Here is an 18,982-nt window from a genome sequence, read left to right as displayed (position 1 = left end):
CTCCCAGCTTGTCTCAATTTTCCTTTTTTTTTTGTACAACAATATGAGAAAATTTTGTTCAGTATTCCAAATACAACTTTCTTTTTAATTTTGTTATCCCTTGTTAAAATGTTAAGAAGAGAGACTAACTGATTATCACATTGATTTATATTCAGGAGGTGTGATCATTAATCTGAGTTGATCTGTTTTCTTTGTGCAAATAATCTAGGGCCAAAAATCCAAGTATTAGCTGTTTTTTTCCTTTGTGGAAAGTGTGAGAACAGTGCCAAAGGCACTTACTATAATAGTGCCAAAGACACTTACAGCCAAAGGCACTTACTATATTCAGGCTTCTTTTTCTTTCTTTCTTTTTTTAAAAAAATACTAGGATTTACCTTGAAAAAAAATCTTTATATAGTATAAGCCCAACCACCGATATGATATCAACAGTAAAATTATTTTGGTTTCCAGGGGGTGCTTCAGAGGATCTTAGCAATTTTGCAGTTATGCTATCTTGCATGTGCTATCTTTGCAGTTATTGCAGTTATGCTATCTTACCCTACTATTTCCCTACTATTTTGAAAAATCAAGTTTGGCAAGTTGCTATTCCTGATCAGTAGGAAGGCTCCAAAAAGTTTGAAACTCTACTCCTTCACATATATTATTTTAACTTATGGGCAGGGAGGAACCCTGCAGTGTTTCAACTGAGGTGGAGAAGTACATGCTGGAATTCATAACAGACCAAACTGGATAGTTTGACCCTGCCCCTTGGCCTGTCTGTTGTTTATTTTGCAAGAGAGCCTTAGTATGTAACTTCAAGAATCCTCAAAAGAACTTAGGGTCATAAAGTCAGCTGCCAGTCTCTGATAGAAGGAAGTGGAACATTAACCAATGGTGTAGTCCAAGGATCAAGCAAAGTGTTCTTTTGAGTTTTGAATGGACTTTCTTTCTGTGTGTCTGTGATACTTGAAGCAGCTTTTCAGGGACTGGAAAAGAGAGAGTGCAGCACTGATTTATGAGTGCAACTCTGGCTTGTGAAGGTTCAATTTATGAAGTAAGGAAGAAACACCATACAGGATGAAAGTTCAAGTGAAGGTAAAAAAAAGCAATCTTTATAGAATTGGGCAGATGGACAAGTTTGGATCGAGGTTTTTTGCTAGTCATTTTAATGCAGTACATCTAGGCAGCTGGTAATCTTTCTGACGTAAAGTATGTCTCCATCCTGCTTCTTCCATAGCAGATACTTTTTTTTACACACTGCTTCAGGCATCCTGCTGATCTTGTTTTCACAATTGCACCTTACTGGAAGAAAATACAAAAGTTATGTAGCATATGTTTATGAACATGGGTATTATGCATGGGGTAGATAAATTGTTATTTACTTGGCTCTTGTTTTCTGAATCCATTTCCCTTTTTTGTAGCTATGTGGAGAGAGACAGAATGCAGATCATAGTTTAGAAGTATATTCACATATTTTCGATTTTCTATGTAATTGAGTTGGAAAAATAAGATACAGTATTGTATGAAGGTACAGTCATTGGGTAGGGAGTGGGAAAAAAGGGGAAAAATTAGGTTTATTACTAAGGATCTAGTTCTAGGTGTGCAGGAGATAAAGTGATAGAACATTATTAGTTCTTAGTTTCCTAAACTAGGAGAAGGCGCCTAGTATTCATCACTATTCACCAATTTTCTTAGACTAGGAAGTGTCGTTCAGCAATATGGCTGCGAGAGGTTGAAAGAACTCTCTCTCTTTCTTTTTCATATAGGCAAACTAGTAATTTAAGACTGCTAAACACAAAAAATTATCACTGCCATAACTTCAAATACCAGCTCTATTGATATTAGATTATATTAATTGCATATGGTTTGAACATTAGGGACTCATTCATGCTTCTACAGATCAAACTTTATATATCACACTTTCAAAAAGCACTATGCTTTTTTTCAGTGACCTGAAAGTTTCCATTCTTATAAAAGGGGGTTCTAGAAAGAGACAAATGTGAAGTCAGTGAATAGCAATGTAACTCTTTTCAGTTTGTTACTATAGAATTGTCCATTTGCATTATATATACTTTTTATATGTCAAGGCACTCTCCCTATCCATAGTATGTTTGCATAGTCAAATATGCTTGTATACTAATATTTGTATATATGAACGGACAGACTTCCTGGCTAAGAATAATAGTTTATTTGATGTGGTGAATTTGGTGTATAAAAGTATGTACCACTCTAAATGTTAGTTTCTATAACATAGTAACATGTTGTATTATAGATGTCAAGAGAATATTTAATATTGCATGGTGTATATACTTTTTATTTTTCCATAGAGAAGAGAATATGTAAAATAAACTCATCTGGAACTAAGAAATCCAGACATGGCTGACTTTAAATCCAGTCTGTTAGTGATCATACTCTCTCTCTCTCTGTGTACATGTGTTTGTATTAATATAAATATTTGGGAAATTTAAGTTTTTCCAATTCACCAATTTCTGGATGTTATGTCTATACTTGTGCAATTCTAGAGGACCTACAAACTTGTTATCAGCATTTAAGTGTACCTTTGATTAAGAAATCTCCACCAAGATCAACTTTAGTTTTTCTTCTGCCATGGCAACTATTGGGAAATAAACATTCGCATAATCAACAGTTGAGATGATAAACATGTAGACTTCTGGTAGCTATTGATTTCCTTCCTCAGCCAAGGCTCCGTTGAACGCTCTGAATTTTTTGGAGTGGGTATGCAAACATAATATCCAGTCAGCCAACTTTAACTGTTATATAGTAGATCAAGAACCAGGTTTGGAAATTCTGAAAGCTGAACCTTAAAACAAGGAAAAAATATTATTCTATGTGTTTTTGAGTCTTCAAACGGTAAGACAGAAGTGCAATTGAAACACAATAGTGAAAGTTGAGTGATGGGTATAGCAAGTCACATATTTACAAAGCAGTTAGTCTTTACTGCTTTCTCAAGAACCGCAGCCAGCCAATTTTTTTAAAAAAGGGTAAGTATCCTTTAATTGCAAGAATTTATAGGCTATAAGTATCCTTTAATTGCAAGAATTTATAGGCTCCTATCCTGCTAGAAGGAAATAGACTGAGAGACAGTTTGGCCAGTGCCATGATGACCTATGCAGTTGGTGAAAAAAGCAGCAAAAGAATCTGTGTATAAGAGTGGGAAACTGGAAAACTGTTAAAACATGGAAATTGCCACATTCTGATATAATGGAGGGATGTTTTCTTCATCTTTTAATTTGTATGGTATAAGATACATTATGGTGGTGGCAGCCTTAGGTCACAGAGTCTAAAATCTGGAGATAGTTACAAGTATCACTGAATGACATTAAGTTATTTGTCATCTCTTACACAATTCATCTTCACAAGAACAAAAAGAAAGAGAATACGGCAAGTGCCTGGGTTAAGATCGCCTCTTGCAGCAAAATTTGAGTTAAATATACAATGGTTCAAGTTCATTACACAATGCTACTTATACAGTATTACACAATAATACGTTCTGGCTTACAGTTTTGATTTAAGGATAGAGCTTGGGAACAGAACACATTTTTAAATGGAGATTACTTTAAATACTTGTGTAAATGTACCATGATAATCAACAACGGATTGAATAAGATCATAAGAACATATAACAAAAACATAAAAATCTGATAATACAAATAATATAACAACAGTTGTTGACGGCATCCCTTCAGAAAATTGAACTTATAACTGAATTCCTTGAAAATGGAAAGTGACACCAACCTAGTCTCTGGAGGGGAGACTATTCCATAAAATAATGGCCATTATGAAAGAAAGTACAGGTGGTCCTTGACTTGCAACCACAATTGGGACTAGAACTTCCATCCCTAGTGAGGCAGCTGTTAAATGAACCGTGCCCAGTTTTGAGACCATTTTGCTGTGATCATTACATGAATCACATCAGTTATTAAGTAAAGCATCTGGCCATTAAATGAATCCAGTTTCCCCAATTGACCATGCTTATTGGAAGCTAGCTGAGAAGGTCGCAAATGATGCTTGTGTGAACCTGGGACGTTGCTAATGTAAGTGAGCCTCAGTTCTACTCATCTGAAAATTGAGAACTACTATCAACTTCAGCTACTATCAAGAAGCTGAAGAAACTTCTTGGATAAGAAGCAAAACATCTTCAAAATAAAACCAGAAAGTCCAGTTGCCTCTTGGAAAAAAGGACCATGACTTGGATAAACTAAGAATTTCCAAAGACATTTATCAGCTTTATAAGAAGAACATATCTGAGGGATCAATTCCACTTGAAGGCAACAGTTCTTAAGATACCTAGGAACTAAGTCACATTGAGCTTTATAACTAGCAGCTTTAGTCGTATTCAAAAACCCACTGGGAGCAAGAGCAGGATCTTCAACATAGTTTTCAATGGATGTCACTTGCCAGCTTATCACTACCTGCATTGCCTCATGCATACTTTGTAACCTCAGCAACAAGGCTCCTGACTACGGTCAATTTTCTTAAGCTCATTGCCATTATCCTTCTCCAACCATGGAGTTCCGATTGCTGAAGGATTCAAATCTTTTGGAGTAACAGTATGAGGAGTTGTGATCTTTTAGGTGGTTTTGTACACAACTCCTGTGCTTCCCATAGTGGCTGCATAGCAACATCTACAGATTTAAAGGTTCACCAACTGTATTCTAGACCAATTTGGGATAGATAGATATTTATCCCAAATTGAGTAATTCTGCTGTCCCAAAAAAGAGTAATTCTGCTCTTTTTCCTATTCTGACTCAGTTCAATAGCTTGATTGAAATAATGGTTTCATAGATGATTCTCTATGAAGATACACGATTTCACAATTCACTAGTTACATACTGATTCTACTAGACAGCAACATTTGCAATAGATGATTTACCCTTCTGGTAAGTTGTCAATAGTCATTTGTTAAGAATTTCAAGAAGTTCATTGGGAGACTCCTATGAATTACCTGTGGATTTTAAAAAGTATCAATTATAGAACACAAACTTTAAATGAATGTCTACATTTCAAAACTTTTTGAATAGTAGATACATGTGAAACATACATGTCCATATTATCATATGGCACAGATGCTTTCAAAAATTGGCTAGTACAGAGATGGGTAGGTATATATTATATAGAATATAGATGGGTATATATTCACAGAGTGATTGCTATCACTTATTTTACTATTTGCCACCAAACAGCCATTTATCACAAAGCAACCCAGTTAAGCTGTTGGTCTCCCAATCCCTAGACTCCTGGATTTTAGGATGCTCTTCATTTTTCCTATATTAAAATAAGCAATACAACTTGTCTAATGGATACAAGGAGATATCCGTGGGCATGATAAAATCTTTATAGACCAGCATTTCTTCTAAAGATTTCTTTATATGGTCATTTATAAAGCCATACTGGCATAGTCCTAGTCATTTAGAGCAAAATATTGACTTCAATAAAGAGTGACCGGTCCCGTTTTCTCACTGCTGTAATATAAAATAGTTGCTGGACCTTAAATGTTTTTGTCATTTTGGAGAGGTAAGATTTCTCTATCATTATTTCTTATTTTATTCAATGATCTGCAGGATTGCTTCTATCTTTAGGACTGGGTAGGTTTAAAAAAAGGTTTACAAAGGGTTGCAAAGGCAAGACTTGTGTAAACTAATGATCTTATGTACAGCTTCTACATTTTTTTCAGTTCTGTGTCAATATTTGCAATATAGTATTAACTTCTCTCTGATCCTATAGAAGTTGCTTATTTTTGTATATCTAAGATTTCTAGAAAATCTCTTTGAGATGTAATATTTCTTTTCAGTCCCAGAAATCTTGGATTGAAGGTGTCTTCAGTAAAAGAGAATGTGCAAAAATTGTACCAAGCTCAAAAGATTCTCACAGGTACTTTGCTTCTTTTTGTTTTTTTGTTTGAACAGTACAAGGAATATGGTGTATTCTGTATAAATGTATACTGAACAACATCAGTATTCATTGCCTAAAGAGAAAAGTTAGACATGCTGACATAAGAAAAATCTGAAATCTTATTAGCACCACTAAGTTAATGCCAAATAATAAAAATGTGTATAAAGCTCTTCAATATGCAAGATTGGAAATGAAACATTGGCCTGTGTGAGGGACCTGATATTTAAACCACAAAATTAAATACTGTCATTTTCATTTCTGTAAATAATTAGCTTAAAGGTGCAGCTATATTTTAACTCAGCATTTCCAGCTTTTCCTCTTAAAAGTGATACTTCTACAAACTAGATGGCACTAGAAGAAATACGTTTATCATGGATTAAATATTCTTCACATATTATTTCAGTGTTCTGCACATTTAGATTGGCTTATATTAATACAAAAGGAATTAATACAAAGGAATAGAAATAAAATGCAGTGTGAGACATGATGGACCAGTGTCCAGTATGTTAATGCAGTTATTATAACAAACAACAAATATAAACTAGATTTATTTGCCTGACTCGGAATAAAGTTAGCATAAAGAGCATTGAATCATTAGATACAGATGGACAGTCCTTGTTTAGCAACCACAATTGGCTCTGGTGACTCTGCTAAGTGAAGTGGTAGCTAAGTGAAAATCAGGTGACCATGACTTTGCTTTTCTGATGGAATGTGCACCTGGAGAAGCAGCGTATAGGAGTTTTGGCAATAGATGAACCAAATAGACCTCGAATGTGATACTATGTACTGAATATATTGGTCAAGAATAACTGTACAAAACTAGCATTGTATAAATAGTATACATGCTATTTGTTCTTTACTTTAGTATGCATGGCGAAGGAAATGCCAGGATGGTCACACTGTGTTCAATATTTTGATATGTAAATAATAAAAAAATATAACTGTGAAGAAAATGAGCCTTCCCATATGGGACACCCCTACAGTGAACCTGCTCAGCTCACTCCTTATTTGCTGGGGAGGTGGCATTCTTGCCATCTGTCTAGCAGCTTGGATAAATATAAAGAAACTCAGAAATACTATAGCTGGTGGGTGGGGAGGAGGAAGGAGCTATCTGTAGTGAAGCTGCTCTTCAATGGAAAGAAAGAACTGATTTTGTTTTCTGGGTGAGGGTAAGGGTGAAGGACAGGAACAGGGAAGAATGTCATATGAAACCATGACAAAAGTTTGGCTGAAATCAAAGGAGTTTATATCCAAAACATTGTTCTTGTCTGCTCACATAGAAATTTGTCAAAAAAGGAAATGAGATTTATCTTATATTACCTATTTGGACAAACTGAAGCTTTGTCTTCAAGAGGTTTATAAAGGACCTATTTCATTATATTCCGTAACATAATTTTAGGTATTGTTAGGCTCAATGGTTAATCATTCCTGAGATATCATTCTTTCTATTTCTTAAATAATAGACTACATTTGTTCTTCAAGTAGTTGGCAGAGGTCCCAACAGCTCTTCAATCAATCTCTTCAATACTGGAGGGTGTATTTCATTGGGGCCTGGGGTTTGAAAACATTCATATTAGCTATGAGGTCCTTTACTACATACTTACTAGCTTGCATCTTCCCTTTCCTAGTATGGTTTGATTGCTTTTTGTACCCTGTGAGTATTATTAAGTGTTGTACCTTATGATTCTTGACTCTTGATGAATGAATCTTTTCTTTTAGGTACACTGAGAGTATTTGCACCAAGCCAAATTCCTTGTGTGTCCAGTCACACTTGGCCAATAAAGAATTCTATTCTATTCTTATTATATTTTCCAAGTCTACACTATGAAAATCACCATGTCCTTTGTAAAGACAGAAGGAACATTGGCATTTTCTCTGCTTTCTTAGTCATCTTTTAAGATTGCCCAGTTTGGAATAAGCACTGAATTCAAGACCTCTGTTTCTCTTGATGATGACATCTTTGAGCAAACCTTTTTATTGGCTAAAATCAGCTAGCAAGAGAGACATATCAATAATATGACATTATTTATATGTCTCTCTAGCCAGCTGATTTTCTACCTTTACTCTCCTGCCCTCATTGTTGCATTTTTGAGCTCTGTAAACTTCCTTGGCTGTTAACCCTTCCTTATATTGCTAATACACATCCTTATTTAAAGTCACAATGACTTCATAGCTCTTTTAGGCTTAAGCAAACTACTTTAATAAATCTCCATCTATGGCTTTTGCCTGGTTGAGTCAACTATAGCAGACAATTGATATCCTTTCTATTAACCTACCCTTTTATTTTAATCCAGATGTTTTCAACATTCACGTTACCATCAATCCAGTGGACCACTGTACAGGTAAGTAGATTCTTGATATACACTAATTTTTAATTCTTGTGAATTGCCCATTTTATCCAACAATATGTACCGATCAAGCCAAAAAGTTATTATTGTGGTTCCTTCCATGTTTCTATAATTCTTCTATAATCCTTGTAGACCCAGTTTATTTTAGTGGTTAAGATGCTGATATAGAAAGTAGGAGATTGATATGATCACAGAGGTCATTTATGTAGAGTATGAAAAGAATTGGTCCTAGAACACTGCCTTGGGGGACACCACTGTTGACAGGTACAGAATTTTATAGGACACTCCCAATTTTGACCATTTGTTGTCTGTTTGACAGGAATGCTTCTATCCAGTTATGTAACTGTCCAAAGATACCGTAAGATTTTAGTTTTAGGAGTAGTTTGTCATGTACCACTAAAATCAAAGGCTTTCCAGAAGTCTATGTAGATTGTGTCTATTGCTTTGCCCTGATTGAGTTGTGTAGTGCATATGTTTTTCCAGTGTAAGAATTGCAGATTACATGATAGTTTTTCCTGAAACCAATTGTTTATTAGTAGGTTGTTTGTTTCTAAGTGGATATGTGTGTGTGTGTGTGTGTGTGTGTGTGTGTGTGTGTGTGTGTATATATATATATATATATATATATATATATATATAGAGAGAGAGAGAGAGAGAGAGAGAGAGAGAGAGACCACTTGTATCATACCTGACTTTGTGCCCAATAACGTGTAGTTCATATTGTTTGTCATCAAGGATAAAATTGGATACATAAAGAAATATTTAACTTCATGTTAAATTTTTTCTATTTGTTCTTCTTTTTTCCTTTTATTCTTTTTTCCTTTTATTCCCTATATTTCATGTGATGGGTTTATATTTTAAACTCCACTTCATTTTTGCTACTATCTTTAGTCTATTACTTACCAATTTGTTATCAAATATTTTATGATGCTTGTTTCTTTATAGACTAATATTTGAAGAATGGGATCTAAATCCTAAGGAATGCCATACACAATAATGTACAGTTTCAGGCATGTATATTTTATAATTATTGCTTTGGGAGGCTAACACAACTACCCTGTTGGAATCATGCATAATAATTTCAACAGGGTAGTTGTGTTAGTCTCTTAATGCAAAATGTTGCTGTAACAACAACAACAACAAAAACTTTATGGAATGCAAGTCCCTGGAACTTATGCCATATTCAATGTGTTAAGTCTATGTGTTAAATACTACAAAACTGTTCATTTAACTGATTTATATGCTTTGTGCATTTTTTATGGAAACTGTTTTTCAGAGGTTCTGCAGGATGTCAAGTATGCCAGAATCTAATTCGGTAAGACTATCTAAAATCTCAATATCTGCAAAAACAAAGAATGGAGTATTCTTGACAAATGATGCAATTACTATTTAAACATTCTTCAATAATGAAAGAAAGAAAGAAAGAAAGAAAGAAAGAAAGAAAGAAAGAAAGAAAGAAAGAAAGAAAGAAAGAAGGCAGGAATAATTTATTTGCCAGTGATCATGTTATAGTGATGATCTAGAAATTGAATTCCAAGATATTAATAACTTTTGTCTTAGAAATGGAACACAATAAAAATATTTCAGAGAAATGATATAACTGTGCTCCTCTCAACTTCTTTGAAAAAGAAAAAAAATCCTGGAAAAACTAGCTACTGCATGAAAGAAAAAAAATAATTTTTTGTAAAAGTCTGCCAAGTTTCCAATGGGCAACATTGTTTTATGCTCAGCACAGGTCAAGACCATTGTGCAAGATTTTAATCTCTATTAAAGGGATCTTTTAAAAATATTAAAGATAAGGGTAACAACAAGCTTAGTTGTAAGGACATTCCTTCCTTTAGGAAGTTAGCCTGTAAAAAAGTTAAACACTGCAATCAAAATGGGCAAGATCATTTAGATCAACATAATGAAAAAACAATACTTTGAATCCCAGGGATTGCTTTAATGGTGAGTAAAGAGTGAGTAGAAAGTGAAATTGTCCACTACTTCTCTAAAAAAAAGTTACTTGCAAATATCAATTTACTAAGAGACATGTTGACAGAGGCAAAGATTAATTTAGCACAACACTAGAAAAGAAAGATGTTACTGAAGATATCAGACTGGGATCTTAAATTTGGAAAACTAACCGCATACATGTACAATACATGTAAGTTTAACTAAATTGAAGCAAGAATGGCTCCAATGCATATTTTGTATTATGCAACAAGCCAAAGATAAATATTTGAAGCATGCTTTTGATACCCTTGTCTTTGCTACTCTATTTTTGAAACATCAATTTTTAAATAAGAACTGAAATCCAGCACATGAAAAAAAATAAATGTCTATAAGTATTGGACATTAGTTAAGTACAACAAAAGAAATGTTAACATATTTATCTATAATGTTCTTAGTAGTTTTTCATCTTTTCATTTCATTTCCTTTTCTTTTTTGTTCTTAACAAATAGAAGAAATTTTGGCTCTTAGCTCCAAGACTGAATTCCTATTCTCATTATTAAAATAATGCAACATAAGAATAAAATGTAATTTAATGATTTTATGGTTAACTTCTAATCAAAGATACATTGAGCACTAACAATACACTCTTGGCAATTCTTTTGTCCAATCATGAATATTATATTTCTATACTAGAAATATTTTTTTAAAAACCTAAAAATAGTTATTTGCCTGTTCTGACAAAGTGGCACGTCATGAGTTCTTTTTTTTTTTTAAACAACCAATAACCAAATTCATCTAGACTCAATTAAAGCAAGCTCTGGACAAATTGGACAATTGATGTTTTACAAAAGAAAGCTTACAAATAAAAAACAGACGCCATGTTTTTCATACATTGAAAGATGTAGTTATGTTTTGAGCTTCAGAAAGCATGAGAATAACGTTCATATTTCTAATATTAAACTTTGAGCCGAAGTAGCTAGTATGGTGATTTAATGTTAAAAAAAAGAACACCAACATTGATTGAATTAATACTAATGGAAACTCTCCCTTTCTATTTGAGATGTTGTTGTGGTCGGCTAATTGGTGATCACCATGGGGTAGATTATGGTTATCCTGTATTTCAGTCCGAAAAAGAAAAACATAATGTGGAATGGTCTGTTGAAAGAGATACAAAGATTAGTCCAACTGATGCATTTGGTACAATCAATTTTCAAGACAGTGATCACACATACCATGCTAAGGTTTGTACAACTTTAAACCTGGATTTGTAACACTATCGAGTTTATTACAGAATTCTGTAGAAGTACAGCTGTGAAACCTCTATGAAACAAATATTAGTGCTAAACATAAACTGCTGTGAGATTGAACAAAGAGAACCTATATAAATGTGCTTTTATTTAAATGTTTTGTCACAACTTGTTGAGCTGAATATCAGCAAACAATACATATGTATCATGAAGGAAATAGCAGTCTTAATACCTCAATTGTAATAATTGCAGAAAATAAGGATTATGACGATGGAGATATTAAGGAACTATTGCCTAGGCATAAGGTACCAAAGTATTGTTTTCTAAGTTCAGAGCAACCACGTAACATTCAGAAGTAACTCAGCAGACGCCTCCCTAATTTACTGAAATATAAAAAGCAGGAGGTAATACACAATCAGACCCAAAGGCAACTGGACCTTCTTGGTTTTCTTCCTTTGAAAATGTTTTGCTTCTCATTCAAGAGGCTTCTTGGATAAGAAGCAAAATGTTTTCAAAGGAAAAAAAACAAAAAGGTCCAGTTGCTTTTTGGAAAAAAAAAAACAGCTTTGGGACAACCATGACCTGGATGATTGAGAATCACCATAGACATTTACACAATCAGACTTTCAAGATTCTGTTATAATAACCAATCTTAATAAAAAATAGTTTTAGCCTTCTTGTTGAGTTGATTTCCTGGTTTATCTAACAGGCTAGAAAATAATTTAATTAAAGCAGGGAATCCATTCACTCCCTTTGTGATAAATGTACACTTTTCCGACCAAGAATTTGGAAAACATTAAAACATTAGTGAAATCATATTAATCAGTGGATTTCTGTTCCTGTTGATGTTGTGGCACTGGGAAAGAAAAAGACATCAGGTAGACAAAGTTGTGAAGCATGATTTGAACCATGAAACTGAAAATTGTAGGCAGTGTTACAGAGTTGAAAAAGTCTTGAAGGTTGGAGAGCCACAGAAATTACCTTGGAACAAACAGGCAGAAATGACTATGAAAACAAAAGCTTTGTTAAGCGTGGGAAACAGAGAAATCATGAGATAGATGGTAAAACTGGCTCCACTACAGTGGTGGGATTCAAATTTTTTTACTACCGTTTCTGTGGGTGAGCCTTGGTGGGCGTGGCTTGGTGGGCATGGCAGGGGAAGGATTCTGTAAAATCTCCATTCCACCCCACTCCAGGGAGAAGGTTATTGCAAAATCCCCATTCCCTCCCCACCCCACTAACCTGCTTTCCAGCTCCATTCTCCTGTGCAGGGCAACAAAAGAAGAGCCAGCCGATCAGCTGGGACTCGGGAGGCAGAGGATAGGTGGGGGTGGGGCCAGTCAGAGGTGGTATTTGCTGGTTCTCCGAACTACTCAAAATTTCTGCTACTGGTTCTCCAGAACTGGTCAGAACCTGCTGAATACCATCTCTGCTCCACTGTAATTCTCTGGGGTATTAAAAGAGAGAAGGGAAAATAAAGGCTTTCAAACTTCTGTCAGTATAGCCTAAATTAATGAAGTATAGTTCCAATCAAACTTTGTAGAGTTTCTTTCTTGGACCTAGTGTCAAAACTCACATTGTCGTGGTGTCATCTTGTGACGTATCGTGACTTTTTTCCTCTTCACTAAACCAGGTGTGGGTGTGGCCAGAAAGTGGCACATCTGGCCCATGGGCCACGAGTTTGACAGCCCTGACCTAGGGCCTATTTGATAGAGAAAGGCAAGACAATGATTAGAACTCACAGCAGCTTGAGGAAGCTAGAATTAAGTTTCTATATTATTCCTGTAATTTTATAGTTAATCTTATAATTATATGTTGTTTTTGTGTTTGGGCAACTACAGACATTGTGGTTTTCTTTGGTCCCACAGTATATCAGAACCTCTTATGACGTAAAGCTAGATCAGCTGTTGCAGCTCATGATTAAAGAATGGCAGATGGAATTTCCCAGATTGGTCATTTCGGTTCACGGTGGTAACCAAAACTTCAAACTTCCATCTAAACTGCTGCAACTTTTCAGCAAAGGATTGGTCAAAGCTGCTGAAACTACAGGAGCTTGGATATTAACAGAAGGAATTAACACAGGTAAACTTCTTTCTCTTTAATATTTGGTGGGCAAATGTTTCTGACATCTGTGAACTCTAGAATAGTCTTGCTATGACCCTGTTCGATAGGAGTTACATATTAAGCATATTAAGACTATACCAGGTAGCAGTAGAGCTGCTTGTGTCTGTCATATGCACGCAACAGAGCTGTTTTAAAGGATGGTTCTCTCCCCAGATATATTGCTTACTTCCTTGTAGTATCTTCTTCCAAGCACTCTTGGACAATAATATTAATTTACAGAAATAAAATTTTGTTAAAGTTTTGTGAAGGAGTTAAAGAGCTGGCCCAGAAACCAGCTGACGGTGAGTTCTAGTCCCGTCATAATCTAGCCACTCTCTTAGCCCAATATTATTACACATTCTCAATCATATTTAACATAAAGCATGTGGGACAATATTGTGCCATCTCATTCTTCAGAAAAAAAAATCATGTAAGATAAGTGAGGAACCAATGCACATTATTGTGTAGATATTTTACAGATGTACGTAATTAAGATGTAGTAATTCCATCAGATTCAACATTGCTCTGATTCTCATTTACATTTGGAAAGATATTTCATTTCTGTAATCTGATCATATTGTAAATGTGTAATGATGATAATATGTCATCTATTTCAATGTAATTGTCTAGGAATATCTAAGCACGTGGGAAATGCATTGAAATTCCATGCCTCTCAATATTTAAGAAAGATCTGTGCTATTGGAATTTCTCCTTGGGGCATCATTGAAAATCAGAAAGAACTTATTGGCAAAGACGTGAGTTCCCAAATGGTTTTTCCCCCTTAAATGAAATCTTTGCACTGTTGCACTGTGTAAGTATAAGAGACAAGGTATAGATTGGAGAACACTACAATTTCCTACTTGTAGTATATGTGAAGATAAATATTTCTATTTACTTGTTTAAGTAGCTGCAAGTTTTGTTGTCTAGAATTTATCCTGTATAATACTGGTAATTTACTGGTCATTTAAAATATCTTATTATTTATTTATCATATGCACCAAACAAAGGTGGTATTCAGCAGGTTCTGACCAGTTCTAGAGAACCGGTAGCGGAAATTTTGAGTAGTTTGCAGAACCGGCAAATGCCACCTCTGACTGGCCCCGCTCCTATCTATTCTCTGCCTCGCGAGTCCCAGCTGATCAGCTGGGTCTTCTTTTGTTGCCCTGCACAGGAGAACGGAGCTGGAAAGCAGGTTAATGGGGTGGGGAGGAAATAGGATTTTACAGTATCCTTCCCCTGCCATGGCCACCAAGCCACACCCACAGAACCAGTAGTAAAAAAATTTGGCACCAAAACTTCTAAAACTATATTTCTGTTTTAACCTCCCATTGTTAAATAGTTTGGACAGAGAAATATGGCTGAGAAGTCCCCTGATTTTTGATCCAAATTCACTCCATCCTTATACCACACAGATTCTCAACTAATTAGAGTCCCAGTCCATTATAATCTAGAAACCCACAATTACACCTGTTACATTTTTTCCCTGCAGTTATAAACATACTTATTTTATAAATGAAACTTGGGTTTTAAAATTCTGTATAACAGAGATGTTAATATTTATAGGATGGAGAGTATTTTTTTTCATTACATTTGAACAATTTTCAAATGGCAAGCTTTTTTTAAAGGATTATAATATATTTTAAAGCTAGGGGAATATCAGGTGAGATTTGTCTATTTATTTCTGCACAGAAATACATACTATGTTTATTTTTGTATGATTTACTGTGGAATTTATAATTATTAGGTATTTAGCAGAATGTCAAAGTATAAGAAAAGTGTTTGGAACTATTTATGAATCATTCATTTTCGATTTTATGCAAGTAAATCATATTAGTTTTCATTGTGCAATGTAAGATACCACTTGAAATTGTATATTTATATATTGAAAATTAACCAATCACGACAAACCTCACAAACTAAGTCACTTCTTATGCGACTAAATCGTGCCATAGGTTATCCTGTTAGCAAGATCATTGTTGTTCCATTTTTAAAAAAAGTAATGAAGATTAATAAGAAATGAAATGCTCTTTATTTTTTCTACCAATCCTGTAAAAAAAATGTTATTCACAAAAAGTATAGAAAAACAACAGGATAGCATAATGGAAGAGGAAAAAATCTTTTCATATTTCATCTGCAAAATCTTCTCTCCCTCCTATATGGAATTTCTCATTACCTAAGGCCGTTAATTTGCCAGGGATAACTTCTTCCTGAGCTACTAATGTTTGTTTGCCATCCGTCTTAAAGACAGTGAAACTGTGCTTTGGAAGGGCTGTTTTTTAATTTTTGTGTCTCATTAGGTAGTCTGCCTGTATCAGACACTTGGAAATCCCCTTAGCAAGCTGAGCACCCTCAACAGCATGCATTCCCATTTCATACTGGTTGATGATGGCACAGTGGGCAAGTATGGCAGTGAGATGAAACTCAGGAGAAGTCTGGAAAAGTATCTATCACTTCAAAAAATACATACCAGTAAGAAATCCTTATTCTGTATTACTTCTGTGAGAACCTCTTTCAGTGGTGCACTTTTCTAATTGATCTTGGGGATAGAGGGATTGTGTATTTTGACAACGCTACCCCTACTCCTACTCTATCTCTACTCCTACCTCAGGGGTCTGCAATCTGTGGCTCTGGAGCCACATGCGGCTCTTTTGGCCCTCTGCTGCAGCTCCCTGTTGGCTGATCCCATCACTGGCTGGCCCCTCCCTCCCTCCCATCACTCCTTGCCTGTCCTGAGAAGCAGAGGGGGTATTCAGCAGGTTCTGACCAGTTCTGGAGAACCGGTAGTGGAAATTTTGAGTAGTTCAGAGAACCGGCAAATACCATCTCTGACTGAAGATTTTACAATATCCTTCCCTGGCCATGCCCACCAAGCCATGCCCACAGAACCGGGAGTAAAAAAATTTGAATCCCACCACTGCTGAGAAGGTAAGGATAATGGCAGGGGGTGGAGACTCACTCCATATTCCAGAGTAGGAGGGGACTGAGTGGGAATGAGTGAGGTTGAGTTGGCCACGCCCACCCAGTCACACCGGTTGTTAAATTATTGGCTCCCGGTGTTTTCTTTTCTGTGGGATACAGATCCAAATGGCTCTTTATGTGTTTAAGATTGCAGACCCCTACCTCTACCTCTACCTTAACCCAAACCCAAACCCCAAACCCAACCCTAACCCTAATTCTAATCTTAACCCTTTCAATGAGGTGGTTTGTTTTATTGGTCTCACCATATTTTTTATTAGTAATTTCTTGATATTTCTGTTCTTTTTAAATCAACATACCATTACCATGTATTTAATTGTCAAAGTAGTCATTAAAAACATGCATTTTTAAAAAGTTTTTCTTTTTATTTCATGCTAGAAGTAAAAGCATCTTCTGATGAGAAGCTTATCATAGGGCAGATACTGTTTATATAAAAAAAACACAAGAAAAATATTCTTGATTCCGAAAATAGCTGTCATGCATACCCACATTCATCCCACTGAACAAATGAAATCTAGTCACGTATTAAAACGTGCCATTTTTATTAAGGGAAAAGTCTTCCATTTACAGTTCTTCTAACATTTTGTAACGTGAGAAATGTTATGAGCAACAGATTTCAACAAGTAGTGAATCCCCTAAATTAATGGTTGCAATTTCTGTGTGATTTGAAATAGGAATGGGACAAGGTGTGCCCTTAGTTGGGCTAGTGGTAGAAGGTGGTCCCAACGAAATCCTGACAGTCTGGGAATATGTCAGGGACACACCTGCTGTTCCAGTAGTGATATGTGAAGGAACTGGAAGAGCTGCAGACCTTATTGCATTCACTTATAAACACACCGCAGATGACAGGTGAGTGTTTGCATAACATTCCTTCAAATGTGGAATGAAAAAATAGTGCGCCAAAATAAGCAGCTCAAATCTTTAAATGATTCTTTAAATCTTGATTCTTAAGACAACCTCTGTCTAGTACATATTTAGTTATAGGTAGACAGTTGTTAAGTGAATTTTGCCCTATTTTATGACCTTTTTTGCTCTAGTTATTAAGCAAATCATGGCAGTCATTAAGTGAATCACACTGTTGTTCAGCAAATTTAGCTTTACCATCGAAATTGCTTGCTGGAAACCTGCTTTGAAGGTACAAATCACCCAGTCCAACCTTCACAAATGCCTGCCTTTACCAAACACCTGTATTTTGATCGCATGGGGATGCTCCAATGGTCACAAATGTGAAAAACAGTCATTTTTTCAGTGCTGTTGTAATGTTGAAAGGCTATTAAATGAATGGTTATAAGTCAAAATATATTTAGGAGAGGTACAGTATAACAAGCATTGCTGGGGCTACTGGAAAATGTTACGCTGGTGGGGAACATGACAAGATGCATGTAATGAACTAATATCTATTTCACCATTCATTTCCTGTCAGAAACTGGAACACTCAACTTAAGGAAAAGATATTATTAAAGATTAAAAATAGCTTCAGTTTTGGACAAAAGCAGTCCCATCACTTGTTCAAAATTTTAATGGAATGTATGGAACATAGAGATTCTGTAAGTATCCTGATTTCATGGTATCTCTTTATTAATCCCATCCTCTTCTCTGTCACTGAATTATTACTTATACCAAGATACTGTTTAATTAATATTATCAAAAGAAAAAAAATAAGAATTAATAATTATTGATATTTCATAATTATTCATATCATTATAATAATAGTTAGTGACAAATACTTTTTTTAAATAAGGCATTTGTATACTTCAAGGTAAGGTTGGACATTTTTGCACTAATGATATGAATCCGTAATCCTTACATTCTACTTTCTATCATCTTCCACAAAAAACGTAGTTTCACAATACATTTTGATCAATTGCAGCAGGATATTTATCTGGAACACATATGAAGAAATCTGTTGAATTCAATCTGGTTTTATTTATCATTTAGTCAATCATAGTCAGCCGTTTGCATATTTGTGCCCATATTTTACATAATTTTTCAATATAGTTTTCATAACAAGTTCATTCTGCAAATCATTCCTGTCATGAAGTATATTTTTGTACAATTCTAATATACGCAATTTTATGCACCATATCTCCCTAACACTATGCATTTTTGTGTTAACATCCATTGTTATACTTGCAGAGCAATACTCGTCCTTATACTTTTTCCTTGGTTGGGATACTTTGGGGAAATTATTTGATTGCTACAATTTTTATATTAGTTTGCATATTGATATTGGAATCACAAATTATGATAATGTGGCTTAAAATATGAAATGACTGTCCATCATTCTTTCTTTGGAAGCATTATGAAATGATTTGAATTCTCCCCTTATATATGCAGACTCCATCTGTCTTCAGCATTTGCTTCCTATTCTTTATGCAGCTTAACTCCCGCTGTCTTAGATATCTCTCTGCCATGCCAGCTTCAGCTTATTCCTTCTGATCTTATTTTCATATTTTTCAGGGCATTGATTCTCTTCCTTCC

The 18,982-nt window shown here is 35.0% G+C and overlaps 1 protein-coding gene across 1 annotated transcript in view; it reads left to right on the top strand.

Annotated features, from left to right (window-relative positions):
* Positions 1-652: 652 nt before the first annotated feature.
* The window catches only part of TRPM6 (transient receptor potential cation channel subfamily M member 6), a 71,846-nt gene continuing 53,516 nt past the window's right edge, over positions 653-18,982 (top strand). Inside the window, exons 1-10 of the mRNA XM_026703808.2 lie at positions 653-1,074; positions 5,792-5,871; positions 8,187-8,234; positions 9,517-9,555; positions 11,236-11,416; positions 13,291-13,504; positions 14,156-14,280; positions 15,823-15,994; positions 17,176-17,350; positions 17,925-18,048. Coding sequence (XP_026559593.2) covers positions 1,057-1,074; positions 5,792-5,871; positions 8,187-8,234; positions 9,517-9,555; positions 11,236-11,416; positions 13,291-13,504; positions 14,156-14,280; positions 15,823-15,994; positions 17,176-17,350; positions 17,925-18,048 — 1,176 coding nt within the window. The 5' untranslated portion in view covers positions 653-1,056. The remainder of the gene's footprint in view (positions 1,075-5,791; positions 5,872-8,186; positions 8,235-9,516; positions 9,556-11,235; positions 11,417-13,290; positions 13,505-14,155; positions 14,281-15,822; positions 15,995-17,175; positions 17,351-17,924; positions 18,049-18,982) is intronic.

This window comes from Pseudonaja textilis, chromosome 2 (genome assembly GCF_049901715.1).
Source record: "Pseudonaja textilis isolate UNSWEBS1 chromosome 2, rPseTex1.2, whole genome shotgun sequence".
In the NCBI taxonomy this organism is placed as follows: Eukaryota; Metazoa; Chordata; class Lepidosauria; order Squamata; family Elapidae; genus Pseudonaja; species Pseudonaja textilis.
The sequence above is the reverse complement of the archived record's forward strand: the minus strand, read 5'-3'. Positions and strand labels throughout refer to the sequence as shown.